The sequence below is a fragment of the Bombus fervidus genome, chromosome 9 (genome assembly GCF_041682495.2).
Source record: "Bombus fervidus isolate BK054 chromosome 9, iyBomFerv1, whole genome shotgun sequence".
Taxonomy (NCBI): domain Eukaryota; kingdom Metazoa; phylum Arthropoda; class Insecta; order Hymenoptera; family Apidae; genus Bombus; species Bombus fervidus.
In genome coordinates this window covers 7,507,043-7,522,385 of record NC_091525.1, presented here as the reverse complement: position 1 = coordinate 7,522,385, position 15,343 = coordinate 7,507,043, and the positions used below count along the sequence as shown (strand labels likewise).

The 15,343-nt window shown below is 32.6% G+C and overlaps 3 protein-coding genes and 3 pseudogenes across 3 annotated transcripts; 3 read left to right on the top strand and 3 right to left on the bottom strand.

Moving 5' to 3' along the window:
• Nucleotides 1-325: 325 nt before the first annotated feature.
• Nucleotides 326-1,407, bottom strand: LOC139990604 (pre-mRNA-splicing factor SPF27-like; annotated as a pseudogene).
• Nucleotides 1,408-2,396: 989 nt separating this feature from the next.
• LOC139990603 (large ribosomal subunit protein uL4-like) lies at nt 2,397-4,502 on the top strand. The gene is made up of 7 exons (XM_072010000.1): nt 2,397-2,527; nt 2,615-2,860; nt 3,056-3,180; nt 3,405-3,503; nt 3,586-3,857; nt 4,047-4,206; nt 4,281-4,502. Exons 2-7 carry the CDS (start codon nt 2,722-2,724, stop codon nt 4,500-4,502), a joined length of 1,017 nt encoding a protein of 338 aa, XP_071866101.1. The 5' UTR covers nt 2,397-2,527; nt 2,615-2,721.
• Nucleotides 4,503-5,556: 1,054 nt separating this feature from the next.
• On the bottom strand, nt 5,557-6,638 carry LOC139990610 (pre-mRNA-splicing factor SPF27-like; annotated as a pseudogene).
• A 989-nt stretch (nt 6,639-7,627) lies between these two features.
• Nucleotides 7,628-9,733, top strand: LOC139990609 (large ribosomal subunit protein uL4-like). Its single transcript, XM_072010004.1, has 7 exons — nt 7,628-7,758; nt 7,846-8,091; nt 8,287-8,411; nt 8,636-8,734; nt 8,817-9,088; nt 9,278-9,437; nt 9,512-9,733. Exons 2-7 carry the CDS (start codon nt 7,953-7,955, stop codon nt 9,731-9,733), a joined length of 1,017 nt encoding a protein of 338 aa, XP_071866105.1. The 5' UTR covers nt 7,628-7,758; nt 7,846-7,952.
• Nucleotides 9,734-10,787: 1,054 nt separating this feature from the next.
• On the bottom strand, nt 10,788-11,869 carry LOC139990602 (pre-mRNA-splicing factor SPF27-like; annotated as a pseudogene).
• A 390-nt stretch (nt 11,870-12,259) lies between these two features.
• LOC139990601 (large ribosomal subunit protein uL4-like) lies at nt 12,260-14,964 on the top strand. The gene is made up of 8 exons (XM_072009999.1): nt 12,260-12,348; nt 12,812-12,989; nt 13,077-13,322; nt 13,518-13,642; nt 13,867-13,965; nt 14,048-14,319; nt 14,509-14,668; nt 14,743-14,964. The coding sequence occupies exons 1-8, from the start codon at nt 12,346-12,348 to the stop codon at nt 14,962-14,964; spliced, it is 1,305 nt and encodes a 434-aa protein (XP_071866100.1). The 5' UTR covers nt 12,260-12,345.
• The last annotated feature ends 379 nt before the right edge of the window (nt 14,965-15,343 follow it).

Sequence of the window (15,343 nt, the reverse complement as noted above, 5' to 3'; positions counted from 1 at the left end):
CTACCTGTAAAAAGCAAATATAATTAAAATCTCTAAAATATTTACAGTATTTTATCTTTTTCGTGTATTATACCGCAATATTAACCTCTTTCACACCACTTCGACGATTTTTGAATACCAATAACGAAAGATTAATAATATTTTTAATAAATTAACTTCCGCAGCACTAATTCATTGTTTACATTAACTTACTAGCATAGGTTAATGTATTTATCCAGCAATAATTTATAAAATAACACCTTGTGTTCCTTACGATATCGTATATAACTTCATATAATATAACCTATTTCGGAAATGACGAATAGGATCGGTAGTTCGCTGTCAATTTTAAATATAATCAATGTATTGAAATAATATCGACATAATAAAATACAAAACATAATTAGTCACAATTTTATATACATTTTAAGGTTCTTGATTTTGTTGTTCTTGCTGATCCATTTTTGTTGCCATAACTTCAGTTGCACTTTTCTCTGGAATGTCAGGTTCTTCCTCGCCCGGCACATCATTGATTTCTACACCCTCACCCTTATTCATCATAGATTTCTGTATTTCTTCTTCTAAGTGAACACACGCTTGTTCAATCTCATAATTTTTTGACACTAGTCCTACCCATTGTGCTTCTAATGCCCTTAACTTTTCTCCACCTTGAGTTTGCATAGATTTTCTTTGCCAATTAACCTCTTGAATTCTTTTCCTTAATGCTTGTAGCTGTTTTTGGGCTTGACTCACTAGTTGTACTAATACTTCCAAATAAGATTTCCATGCTTCGCATCCATATTCCATCATTAATTCAAGATTACAAATTCTGCATTATTATTAAACATTACAATAATACACCAATTTAACATTATATCCTCATCACAATCTTGTAATTACTTAAATATTAAACAAAAATATAAAAAAGATATAATAGTAATCATAGCATTTACCTGGTAGCCTGATGTTCCAATTGTGCACTGCTATTTTTGACACTTTCATTCCATGCTGCAAGATCATTCATTTTACCTGGTGGAGGTGGAGGTAACTCATAGCGCTTCATACTGAGTACTTCCATAGGTAAACGGTTTTGCATTCGCTCAAATTCATGTTTCATCACCTCTGTCTCAAAAGCAGTAATATTTAATGATGGCAAATGTTCTAAATAGTTTTTTGTCGGTCTATAACGACGAGTTTCTTCTTCAACCATGGCCAAAGCCTAAAATATTTAATAACCACATATGAATTCGCAATTTATTTAATATGCTCATATAAACAACATAACCTCAAAATCAATTTAATAATTATTTATAACAAAAGAATTATTATAAATAACAGAAAACTATTACTTACTGCTTCTCTAACTCCAGGTTCATCGTATCCTTGGTCAATATATGGTAATGCATCAACTATAACTTATCCCGCCATTTAAAGAAATTGAACAAATAAATACTTTTGAATGTCAATGTACAATTGTAATTCCCTGACAAAGTTTAAATTTTGTATGACGTACTTCCGACTAAACAAACTTCACTTAAGAATGTATCTGTACCAATCACAGTTCAACGTTTCCCGTCATATTGTAATACTATTGATAGATAACTATGGATACACAAATAATAAAATATAATTTCTACTATAAAAAACATTCGACTAAATGGAAATATTACAAATAAAAAAATAAATTCTTTGTTATTCGAGTATGTTAAATTTGTTATATATAGATATTTAGATGAAATAATGTAGACAATTGTAAACATGACTTAAGAATTGTTGAATTCTGAGCATGCGCGAATTTGGCACGTAATTTCCACTCGCGTCCTTCTTCCATTACGACGAGGTAAGGCGTACGAGCTGCGTGGTTAGTTTGTCTGATGCGTGAAAAGTTATGAAAAGAACGCGAAATGGTAAGAAATTCTGCATTTTATTTGGAATTCATTAAAGGTTAATATTTAAAGGTATAATTTTATTGTTATATTTTGCAATAATTCCCAAGAATTTGATCTTGAATTAAAGCTTGTACACAGTTCATAGTTGGCCACGTGTAATGACTTGTAACGTACAAATTTGCATGGCTTGGTTTTGATATATGTTTAAATGTAACTTTACTGACATCATATATTTTCTTTTGCAATATTCTATTCAGTAGAATAAAGCAGTTTTACGACATATAGATATGTTTACATTGAATATGCGTGATTCCCATCTTTTAGTTCGCCATGTGCCGTCAATAGAAATCTTTTATAATTCTATCAGAACATGAAATTTTTTACTTTACTTTCCTCTTTTTTTTTTCAGAATTAATCTTAAATTTATCGATAGCTGTACGTAGATTAGTATTTCATTCTGATTTTTGTTTTTATTTTTTAGTCGTTGTCAACGGCGCGACCGCTTATTACGGTATACACCGATAAGAATGAATCGTCAGGCGAAACGATTTCCCTGCCGGCTGTGTTTAAAGCACCTATTCGGCCCGATATCGTGAATTTTGTTCACCAGCAAGTCTCTAAGAATAGTAGACAGCCATATTGTGTATCCAAGGAAGCTGGTGAGTATACACTGTTTTATACTCGCCTTTTTTTTTATCTTTTCAAGAACTAATTTGCAATTATTAAATGTTGGTTTGTTTTGTTAGGTCATCAAACCTCTGCTGAGTCATGGGGTACTGGACGTGCTGTAGCACGTATACCTCGTGTACGTGGTGGTGGTACTCACCGCTCTGGCCAGGGTGCTTTCGGTAACATGTGTAGAGGTGGACGCATGTTTGCTCCAACGAAGCCATGGAGACGCTGGCATCGTCGAATTAATGTTAACCAGAAAAGATACGCTCTTGTTTCTGCTATTGCTGCATCTGGTGTCCCAGCTCTTGTACAATCTAAGGGTAAATAGCATTCTCTGAGATGTAGTAATAAATCCTACTTTATATGCAATATTTTAACGATGAATAGCTTTGGTCCGTGTTGCTGAAATGATGTTGATTATTTTAATAGCTTTATGCTGATTTATGTAAATGTTCTAATATATGTAGTTTGCTTTGAAAAGGATAATATATATACTATTTCTTTTTTATGTTTAGGTCATATGATTCAGGAAGTTCCAGAATTTCCATTAGTAGTATCCGACAAAATTCAGGAGTATAACAAGACTAAACAAGCTGTTATCTTTCTAAGACGTATCAAGGCATGGAATGATATTCAAAAAGTAAGTATACTTTCAAAAATTGTATCTTTGCACCGTAGAATGTCCGTATCTTCGTTAAAACCATTTTAATTTAGGTGCTCCTATCAGGTGCTAAATAAATACGGTTATTATTGGCGTTCTAGACTAGCTGAATTAATTGCTAGGATGGGGTATTTTTAATCGAACAGATTCAATTAAAATATATTGATTTAGATGAAACTAATATACTTTCGTTTTATTAATAGGTTTACAAGTCTCAACGTTTCCGTGCTGGCAAAGGTAAAATGCGTAACCGCAGACGCATTCAACGACGTGGACCTCTGATTGTATATGGTCAAGATCAGGTATACAAATAACTAAAAAATGATAGTTAATTATTTTTTCAAAATTAAAATGCTAATATTCGTCTTGATCATATATTTTTAGGGTATTCGTAAGGCATTCCGTAACATTCCCGGTATTGACCTTATGAATATTAACAAAATGAACTTGCTTAAATTGGCACCTGGTGGCCACGTTGGACGTTTTGTAATCTGGACAAAATGTGCCTTTGAGAAGTTGGATGCTCTTTACGGAACTTGGCGCAAAGAATCCCAACTTAAGGCGGATTATAATCTCCCTTACCCGAAAATGGCGAACACGGATTTGTCGAGACTCCTGAAATCGCATGAAATTCGTAAAGTTCTGAGGGCACCAAGGCATGTAGATTTACGTTTTATTATACATTTTCAACGAATACATATCTTATTCATGATGAATTTTATGGTCCGTGTTACTGACTGACAGTGATTATAATTTTTAACCATTTCTGATGTTTAGTGCTTATAAATATTTTATAATTATGTCACTTACGATGTATTTGCTCAAGATTAATCTTGAACTTGTAGGAAGAAGGTGGTCCGTAGCGTCAAGAAATTGAACCCATTGACCAACACGCGTGCTATGTTGCGTCTCAATCCATATGCAGCTGTTCTGAAACGTGCAGCAATTTTGACAGCAAAGAAACGTCAAGAACAGAAAGATCTTGCTCTAGCAGAGAAGCGTGGAGTAAGTTTAACGTTAAATTGAATAATATTCGTTTAATGCATACAGATTCTAACGAAAATATTTCACATTTACAGATCAAGCTCCCAAAGACTACACCTGCCGTAAAGAGTAAATTACTCCGAGCAAGACGCGCGAAACAAATTTTGAAATTGAAGGAAGAGAAAAATCAGAGACCCGTGGGTTTTAAAGGACGTCCTATTATGAAGCCGACAGCTAGGATAATTTCAAGACGAATTCAAAGAGCCATTGCAAAAACTCACCCCGAACAAAAAGATACACTTTTTAAAACGTTATAAATTTTATTTTTATTATTTTAAATAGTTGCCCAAGAATAATGCTTGATTATTCGCTTTTGTAATTATATATAAAAGAAAATAAGTACGAGTTAGTAGCTATCCTAACAAATGAAATTACAAGCTAGGCTTACAAAAAAATGCGCTGCTGACACATCAATGCAAGCAAACTATTTAAGAAAGTCCTCCAGGTATACTGTGAATTATAAATAATTGTTACATGATACTATGTGTCATTTATAGACGATGATATTCATCTTGTAAATATGTATATTTCAAGCATTAAAGAAAAGCGTGATATGTGTAAACTATGATGAAATAAATTGTGCTTTATTAAATCTCGTATTGTGATTAAAATTTGAGTGTAACTTCAAGTTGCTGATTCATTTTTTAGTTTTCTTTATTATTTCTTCCCTGTCAATTTAACCTCACTTCTCCTTACAAAAGATCCTATTTTTTAATAGGTTATTAAAACAATTGATATTATAATATTTATAATATTGATAAACAATTAATAGCAGTAACCGAATCAATTTATTTAATTACATATTATTTACGATCTTTTAGTTCTAAGAGTCTTTTCTGAAATGCCTCTTCTATCAAATCATCTAAATCGTCAAGAGGCCTGTATAATAAGATGCACAGCTTGCGAGCCAGACGCAGTCATAAGAACTGCTAATGAAACAAGGGAAATAAATCGAGTCCATGATATACCATACGGCATTATACCAACTACCTGTAAAAAGCAAATATAATTAAAATCTCTAAAATATTTACAGTATTTTATCTTTTTCGTGTATTATACCGCAATATTAACCTCTTTCACACCACTTCGACGATTTTTGAATACCAATAACGAAAGATTAATAATATTTTTAATAAATTAACTTCCGCAGCACTAATTCATTGTTTACATTAACTTACTAGCATAGGTTAATGTATTTATCCAGCAATAATTTATAAAATAACACCTTGTGTTCCTTACGATATCGTATATAACTTCATATAATATAACCTATTTCGGAAATGACGAATAGGATCGGTAGTTCGCTGTCAATTTTAAATATAATCAATGTATTGAAATAATATCGACATAATAAAATACAAAACATAATTAGTCACAATTTTATATACATTTTAAGGTTCTTGATTTTGTTGTTCTTGCTGATCCATTTTTGTTGCCATAACTTCAGTTGCACTTTTCTCTGGAATGTCAGGTTCTTCCTCGCCCGGCACATCATTGATTTCTACACCCTCACCCTTATTCATCATAGATTTCTGTATTTCTTCTTCTAAGTGAACACACGCTTGTTCAATCTCATAATTTTTTGACACTAGTCCTACCCATTGTGCTTCTAATGCCCTTAACTTTTCTCCACCTTGAGTTTGCATAGATTTTCTTTGCCAATTAACCTCTTGAATTCTTTTCCTTAATGCTTGTAGCTGTTTTTGGGCTTGACTCACTAGTTGTACTAATACTTCCAAATAAGATTTCCATGCTTCGCATCCATATTCCATCATTAATTCAAGATTACAAATTCTGCATTATTATTAAACATTACAATAATACACCAATTTAACATTATATCCTCATCACAATCTTGTAATTACTTAAATATTAAACAAAAATATAAAAAAGATATAATAGTAATCATAGCATTTACCTGGTAGCCTGATGTTCCAATTGTGCACTGCTATTTTTGACACTTTCATTCCATGCTGCAAGATCATTCATTTTACCTGGTGGAGGTGGAGGTAACTCATAGCGCTTCATACTGAGTACTTCCATAGGTAAACGGTTTTGCATTCGCTCAAATTCATGTTTCATCACCTCTGTCTCAAAAGCAGTAATATTTAATGATGGCAAATGTTCTAAATAGTTTTTTGTCGGTCTATAACGACGAGTTTCTTCTTCAACCATGGCCAAAGCCTAAAATATTTAATAACCACATATGAATTCGCAATTTATTTAATATGCTCATATAAACAACATAACCTCAAAATCAATTTAATAATTATTTATAACAAAAGAATTATTATAAATAACAGAAAACTATTACTTACTGCTTCTCTAACTCCAGGTTCATCGTATCCTTGGTCAATATATGGTAATGCATCAACTATAACTTATCCCGCCATTTAAAGAAATTGAACAAATAAATACTTTTGAATGTCAATGTACAATTGTAATTCCCTGACAAAGTTTAAATTTTGTATGACGTACTTCCGACTAAACAAACTTCACTTAAGAATGTATCTGTACCAATCACAGTTCAACGTTTCCCGTCATATTGTAATACTATTGATAGATAACTATGGATACACAAATAATAAAATATAATTTCTACTATAAAAAACATTCGACTAAATGGAAATATTACAAATAAAAAAATAAATTCTTTGTTATTCGAGTATGTTAAATTTGTTATATATAGATATTTAGATGAAATAATGTAGACAATTGTAAACATGACTTAAGAATTGTTGAATTCTGAGCATGCGCGAATTTGGCACGTAATTTCCACTCGCGTCCTTCTTCCATTACGACGAGGTAAGGCGTACGAGCTGCGTGGTTAGTTTGTCTGATGCGTGAAAAGTTATGAAAAGAACGCGAAATGGTAAGAAATTCTGCATTTTATTTGGAATTCATTAAAGGTTAATATTTAAAGGTATAATTTTATTGTTATATTTTGCAATAATTCCCAAGAATTTGATCTTGAATTAAAGCTTGTACACAGTTCATAGTTGGCCACGTGTAATGACTTGTAACGTACAAATTTGCATGGCTTGGTTTTGATATATGTTTAAATGTAACTTTACTGACATCATATATTTTCTTTTGCAATATTCTATTCAGTAGAATAAAGCAGTTTTACGACATATAGATATGTTTACATTGAATATGCGTGATTCCCATCTTTTAGTTCGCCATGTGCCGTCAATAGAAATCTTTTATAATTCTATCAGAACATGAAATTTTTTACTTTACTTTCCTCTTTTTTTTTTCAGAATTAATCTTAAATTTATCGATAGCTGTACGTAGATTAGTATTTCATTCTGATTTTTGTTTTTATTTTTTAGTCGTTGTCAACGGCGCGACCGCTTATTACGGTATACACCGATAAGAATGAATCGTCAGGCGAAACGATTTCCCTGCCGGCTGTGTTTAAAGCACCTATTCGGCCCGATATCGTGAATTTTGTTCACCAGCAAGTCTCTAAGAATAGTAGACAGCCATATTGTGTATCCAAGGAAGCTGGTGAGTATACACTGTTTTATACTCGCCTTTTTTTTTATCTTTTCAAGAACTAATTTGCAATTATTAAATGTTGGTTTGTTTTGTTAGGTCATCAAACCTCTGCTGAGTCATGGGGTACTGGACGTGCTGTAGCACGTATACCTCGTGTACGTGGTGGTGGTACTCACCGCTCTGGCCAGGGTGCTTTCGGTAACATGTGTAGAGGTGGACGCATGTTTGCTCCAACGAAGCCATGGAGACGCTGGCATCGTCGAATTAATGTTAACCAGAAAAGATACGCTCTTGTTTCTGCTATTGCTGCATCTGGTGTCCCAGCTCTTGTACAATCTAAGGGTAAATAGCATTCTCTGAGATGTAGTAATAAATCCTACTTTATATGCAATATTTTAACGATGAATAGCTTTGGTCCGTGTTGCTGAAATGATGTTGATTATTTTAATAGCTTTATGCTGATTTATGTAAATGTTCTAATATATGTAGTTTGCTTTGAAAAGGATAATATATATACTATTTCTTTTTTATGTTTAGGTCATATGATTCAGGAAGTTCCAGAATTTCCATTAGTAGTATCCGACAAAATTCAGGAGTATAACAAGACTAAACAAGCTGTTATCTTTCTAAGACGTATCAAGGCATGGAATGATATTCAAAAAGTAAGTATACTTTCAAAAATTGTATCTTTGCACCGTAGAATGTCCGTATCTTCGTTAAAACCATTTTAATTTAGGTGCTCCTATCAGGTGCTAAATAAATACGGTTATTATTGGCGTTCTAGACTAGCTGAATTAATTGCTAGGATGGGGTATTTTTAATCGAACAGATTCAATTAAAATATATTGATTTAGATGAAACTAATATACTTTCGTTTTATTAATAGGTTTACAAGTCTCAACGTTTCCGTGCTGGCAAAGGTAAAATGCGTAACCGCAGACGCATTCAACGACGTGGACCTCTGATTGTATATGGTCAAGATCAGGTATACAAATAACTAAAAAATGATAGTTAATTATTTTTTCAAAATTAAAATGCTAATATTCGTCTTGATCATATATTTTTAGGGTATTCGTAAGGCATTCCGTAACATTCCCGGTATTGACCTTATGAATATTAACAAAATGAACTTGCTTAAATTGGCACCTGGTGGCCACGTTGGACGTTTTGTAATCTGGACAAAATGTGCCTTTGAGAAGTTGGATGCTCTTTACGGAACTTGGCGCAAAGAATCCCAACTTAAGGCGGATTATAATCTCCCTTACCCGAAAATGGCGAACACGGATTTGTCGAGACTCCTGAAATCGCATGAAATTCGTAAAGTTCTGAGGGCACCAAGGCATGTAGATTTACGTTTTATTATACATTTTCAACGAATACATATCTTATTCATGATGAATTTTATGGTCCGTGTTACTGACTGACAGTGATTATAATTTTTAACCATTTCTGATGTTTAGTGCTTATAAATATTTTATAATTATGTCACTTACGATGTATTTGCTCAAGATTAATCTTGAACTTGTAGGAAGAAGGTGGTCCGTAGCGTCAAGAAATTGAACCCATTGACCAACACGCGTGCTATGTTGCGTCTCAATCCATATGCAGCTGTTCTGAAACGTGCAGCAATTTTGACAGCAAAGAAACGTCAAGAACAGAAAGATCTTGCTCTAGCAGAGAAGCGTGGAGTAAGTTTAACGTTAAATTGAATAATATTCGTTTAATGCATACAGATTCTAACGAAAATATTTCACATTTACAGATCAAGCTCCCAAAGACTACACCTGCCGTAAAGAGTAAATTACTCCGAGCAAGACGCGCGAAACAAATTTTGAAATTGAAGGAAGAGAAAAATCAGAGACCCGTGGGTTTTAAAGGACGTCCTATTATGAAGCCGACAGCTAGGATAATTTCAAGACGAATTCAAAGAGCCATTGCAAAAACTCACCCCGAACAAAAAGATACACTTTTTAAAACGTTATAAATTTTATTTTTATTATTTTAAATAGTTGCCCAAGAATAATGCTTGATTATTCGCTTTTGTAATTATATATAAAAGAAAATAAGTACGAGTTAGTAGCTATCCTAACAAATGAAATTACAAGCTAGGCTTACAAAAAAATGCGCTGCTGACACATCAATGCAAGCAAACTATTTAAGAAAGTCCTCCAGGTATACTGTGAATTATAAATAATTGTTACATGATACTATGTGTCATTTATAGACGATGATATTCATCTTGTAAATATGTATATTTCAAGCATTAAAGAAAAGCGTGATATGTGTAAACTATGATGAAATAAATTGTGCTTTATTAAATCTCGTATTGTGATTAAAATTTGAGTGTAACTTCAAGTTGCTGATTCATTTTTTAGTTTTCTTTATTATTTCTTCCCTGTCAATTTAACCTCACTTCTCCTTACAAAAGATCCTATTTTTTAATAGGTTATTAAAACAATTGATATTATAATATTTATAATATTGATAAACAATTAATAGCAGTAACCGAATCAATTTATTTAATTACATATTATTTACGATCTTTTAGTTCTAAGAGTCTTTTCTGAAATGCCTCTTCTATCAAATCATCTAAATCGTCAAGAGGCCTGTATAATAAGATGCACAGCTTGCGAGCCAGACGCAGTCATAAGAACTGCTAATGAAACAAGGGAAATAAATCGAGTCCATGATATACCATACGGCATTATACCAACTACCTGTAAAAAGCAAATATAATTAAAATCTCTAAAATATTTACAGTATTTTATCTTTTTCGTGTATTATACCGCAATATTAACCTCTTTCACACCACTTCGACGATTTTTGAATACCAATAACGAAAGATTAATAATATTTTTAATAAATTAACTTCCGCAGCACTAATTCATTGTTTACATTAACTTACTAGCATAGGTTAATGTATTTATCCAGCAATAATTTATAAAATAACACCTTGTGTTCCTTACGATATCGTATATAACTTCATATAATATAACCTATTTCGGAAATGACGAATAGGATCGGTAGTTCGCTGTCAATTTTAAATATAATCAATGTATTGAAATAATATCGACATAATAAAATACAAAACATAATTAGTCACAATTTTATATACATTTTAAGGTTCTTGATTTTGTTGTTCTTGCTGATCCATTTTTGTTGCCATAACTTCAGTTGCACTTTTCTCTGGAATGTCAGGTTCTTCCTCGCCCGGCACATCATTGATTTCTACACCCTCACCCTTATTCATCATAGATTTCTGTATTTCTTCTTCTAAGTGAACACACGCTTGTTCAATCTCATAATTTTTTGACACTAGTCCTACCCATTGTGCTTCTAATGCCCTTAACTTTTCTCCACCTTGAGTTTGCATAGATTTTCTTTGCCAATTAACCTCTTGAATTCTTTTCCTTAATGCTTGTAGCTGTTTTTGGGCTTGACTCACTAGTTGTACTAATACTTCCAAATAAGATTTCCATGCTTCGCATCCATATTCCATCATTAATTCAAGATTACAAATTCTGCATTATTATTAAACATTACAATAATACACCAATTTAACATTATATCCTCATCACAATCTTGTAATTACTTAAATATTAAACAAAAATATAAAAAAGATATAATAGTAATCATAGCATTTACCTGGTAGCCTGATGTTCCAATTGTGCACTGCTATTTTTGACACTTTCATTCCATGCTGCAAGATCATTCATTTTACCTGGTGGAGGTGGAGGTAACTCATAGCGCTTCATACTGAGTACTTCCATAGGTAAACGGTTTTGCATTCGCTCAAATTCATGTTTCATCACCTCTGTCTCAAAAGCAGTAATATTTAATGATGGCAAATGTTCTAAATAGTTTTTTGTCGGTCTATAACGACGAGTTTCTTCTTCAACCATGGCCAAAGCCTAAAATATTTAATAACCACATATGAATTCGCAATTTATTTAATATGCTCATATAAACAACATAACCTCAAAATCAATTTAATAATTATTTATAACAAAAGAATTATTATAAATAACAGAAAACTATTACTTACTGCTTCTCTAACTCCAGGTTCATCGTATCCTTGGTCAATATATGGTAATGCATCAACTATAACTTATCCCGCCATTTAAAGAAATTGAACAAATAAATACTTTTGAATGTCAATGTACAATTGTAATTCCCTGACAAAGTTTAAATTTTGTATGACGTACTTCCGACTAAACAAACTTCACTTAAGAATGTATCTGTACCAATCACAGTTCAACGTTTCCCGTCATATTGTAATACTATTGATAGATAACTATGGATACACAAATAATAAAATATAATTTCTACTATAAAAAACATTCGACTAAATGGAAATATTACAAATAAAAAAATAAATTCTTTGTTATTCGAGTATGTTAAATTTGTTATATATAGATATTTAGATGAAATAATGTAGACAATTGTAAACATGACTTAAGAATTGTTGAATTCTGAGCATGCGCGAATTTGGCACGTAATTTCCACTCGCGTCCTTCTTCCATTACGACGAGGTAAGGCGTACGAGCTGCGTGGTTAGTTTGTCTGATGCGTGAAAAGTTATGAAAAGAACGCGAAATGGTAAGAAATTCTGCATTTTATTTGGAATTCATTAAAGGTTAATATTTAAAGGTATAATTTTATTGTTATATTTTGCAATAATTCCCAAGAATTTGATCTTGAATTAAAGCTTGTACACAGTTCATAGTTGGCCACGTGTAATGACTTGTAACGTACAAATTTGCATGGCTTGGTTTTGATATATGTTTAAATGTAACTTTACTGACATCATATATTTTCTTTTGCAATATTCTATTCAGTAGAATAAAGCAGTTTTACGACATATAGATATGTTTACATTGAATATGCGTGATTCCCATCTTTTAGTTCGCCATGTGCCGTCAATAGAAATCTTTTATAATTCTATCAGAACATGAAATTTTTTACTTTACTTTCCTCTTTTTTTTTTCAGAATTAATCTTAAATTTATCGATAGCTGTACGTAGATTAGTATTTCATTCTGATTTTTGTTTTTATTTTTTAGTCGTTATCAACGGCGCGACCGCTTATTACGGTATACACCGATAAGAATGAATCGTCAGGCGAAACGATTTCCCTGCCGGCTGTGTTTAAAGCACCTATTCGGCCCGATATCGTGAATTTTGTTCACCAGCAAGTCTCTAAGAATAGTAGACAGCCATATTGTGTATCCAAGGAAGCTGGTGAGTATACACTGTTTTATACTCGCCTTTTTTTTTATCTTTTCAAGAACTAATTTGCAATTATTAAATGTTGGTTTGTTTTGTTAGGTCATCAAACCTCTGCTGAGTCATGGGGTACTGGACGTGCTGTAGCACGTATACCTCGTGTACGTGGTGGTGGTACTCACCGCTCTGGCCAGGGTGCTTTCGGTAACATGTGTAGAGGTGGACGCATGTTTGCTCCAACGAAGCCATGGAGACGCTGGCATCGTCGAATTAATGTTAACCAGAAAAGATACGCTCTTGTTTCTGCTATTGCTGCATCTGGTGTCCCAGCTCTTGTACAATCTAAGGGTAAATAGCATTCTCTGAGATGTAGTAATAAATCCTACTTTATATGCAATATTTTAACGATGAATAGCTTTGGTCCGTGTTGCTGAAATGATGTTGATTATTTTAATAGCTTTATGCTGATTTATGTAAATGTTCTAATATATGTAGTTTGCTTTGAAAAGGATAATATATATACTATTTCTTTTTTATGTTTAGGTCATATGATTCAGGAAGTTCCAGAATTTCCATTAGTAGTATCCGACAAAATTCAGGAGTATAACAAGACTAAACAAGCTGTTATCTTTCTAAGACGTATCAAGGCATGGAATGATATTCAAAAAGTAAGTATACTTTCAAAAATTGTATCTTTGCACCGTAGAATGTCCGTATCTTCGTTAAAACCATTTTAATTTAGGTGCTCCTATCAGGTGCTAAATAAATACGGTTATTATTGGCGTTCTAGACTAGCTGAATTAATTGCTAGGATGGGGTATTTTTAATCGAACAGATTCAATTAAAATATATTGATTTAGATGAAACTAATATACTTTCGTTTTATTAATAGGTTTACAAGTCTCAACGTTTCCGTGCTGGCAAAGGTAAAATGCGTAACCGCAGACGCATTCAACGACGTGGACCTCTGATTGTATATGGTCAAGATCAGGTATACAAATAACTAAAAAATGATAGTTAATTATTTTTTCAAAATTAAAATGCTAATATTCGTCTTGATCATATATTTTTAGGGTATTCGTAAGGCATTCCGTAACATTCCCGGTATTGACCTTATGAATATTAACAAAATGAACTTGCTTAAATTGGCACCTGGTGGCCACGTTGGACGTTTTGTAATCTGGACAAAATGTGCCTTTGAGAAGTTGGATGCTCTTTACGGAACTTGGCGCAAAGAATCCCAACTTAAGGCGGATTATAATCTCCCTTACCCGAAAATGGCGAACACGGATTTGTCGAGACTCCTGAAATCGCATGAAATTCGTAAAGTTCTGAGGGCACCAAGGCATGTAGATTTACGTTTTATTATACATTTTCAACGAATACATATCTTATTCATGATGAATTTTATGGTCCGTGTTACTGACTGACAGTGATTATAATTTTTAACCATTTCTGATGTTTAGTGCTTATAAATATTTTATAATTATGTCACTTACGATGTATTTGCTCAAGATTAATCTTGAACTTGTAGGAAGAAGGTGGTCCGTAGCGTCAAGAAATTGAACCCATTGACCAACACGCGTGCTATGTTGCGTCTCAATCCATATGCAGCTGTTCTGAAACGTGCAGCAATTTTGACAGCAAAGAAACGTCAAGAACAGAAAGATCTTGCTCTAGCAGAGAAGCGTGGAGTAAGTTTAACGTTAAATTGAATAATATTCGTTTAATGCATACAGATTCTAACGAAAATATTTCACATTTACAGATCAAGCTCCCAAAGACTACACCTGCCGTAAAGAGTAAATTACTCCGAGCAAGACGCGCGAAACAAATTTTGAAATTGAAGGAAGAGAAAAATCAGAGACCCGTGGGTTTTAAAGGACGTCCTATTATGAAGCCGACAGCTAGGATAATTTCAAGACGAATTCAAAGAGCCATTGCAAAAACTCACCCCGAACAAAAAGATACACTTTTTAAAACGTTATAAATTTTATTTTTATTATTTTAAATAGTTGCCCAAGAATAATGCTTGATTATTCGCTTTTGTAATTATATATAAAAGAAAATAAGTACGAGTTAGTAGCTATCCTAACAAATGAAATTACAAGCTAGGCTTACAAAAAAATGCGCTGCTGACACATCAATGCAAGCAAACTATTTAAGAAAGTCCTCCAGGTATACTGTGAATTATAAATAATTGTTACATGATACTATGTGTCATTTATAGACGATGATATTCATCTTGTAAATATGTATATTTCAAGCATTAAAGAAAAGCGTGATATGTGTAAACTATGATGAAATAAATTGTGCTTTATTAAATCTCGTATTGTGATTAAAATTTGAGTGTAACTTCAAGTTGCTGA

Excerpts from the sequence above, each read along its gene's own strand:
- LOC139990609 (XM_072010004.1), top strand. The coding sequence starts at position 7,953 with ATGTGTAGAGGTGGACGCATGTTTGCTCCAACGAAGCCATGGAGACGC. Across the intron at positions 8,412-8,635 it reads CATGGAATGATATTCAAAAA|GTTTACAAGTCTCAACGTTT; the intron begins GTAAGTATACTT and ends TTTTATTAATAG. Across the intron at positions 9,438-9,511 it reads CTCTAGCAGAGAAGCGTGGA|ATCAAGCTCCCAAAGACTAC; the intron begins GTAAGTTTAACG and ends TCACATTTACAG.
- LOC139990603 (XM_072010000.1), top strand. The coding sequence starts at position 2,722 with ATGTGTAGAGGTGGACGCATGTTTGCTCCAACGAAGCCATGGAGACGC. Across the intron at positions 2,861-3,055 it reads AGCTCTTGTACAATCTAAGG|GTCATATGATTCAGGAAGTT; the intron begins GTAAATAGCATT and ends TTTTATGTTTAG. Across the intron at positions 4,207-4,280 it reads CTCTAGCAGAGAAGCGTGGA|ATCAAGCTCCCAAAGACTAC; the intron begins GTAAGTTTAACG and ends TCACATTTACAG.
- LOC139990601 (XM_072009999.1), top strand. Across the intron at positions 13,966-14,047 it reads TTGTATATGGTCAAGATCAG|GGTATTCGTAAGGCATTCCG; the intron begins GTATACAAATAA and ends ATATATTTTTAG. Across the intron at positions 14,320-14,508 it reads AAAGTTCTGAGGGCACCAAG|GAAGAAGGTGGTCCGTAGCG; the intron begins GCATGTAGATTT and ends TTGAACTTGTAG.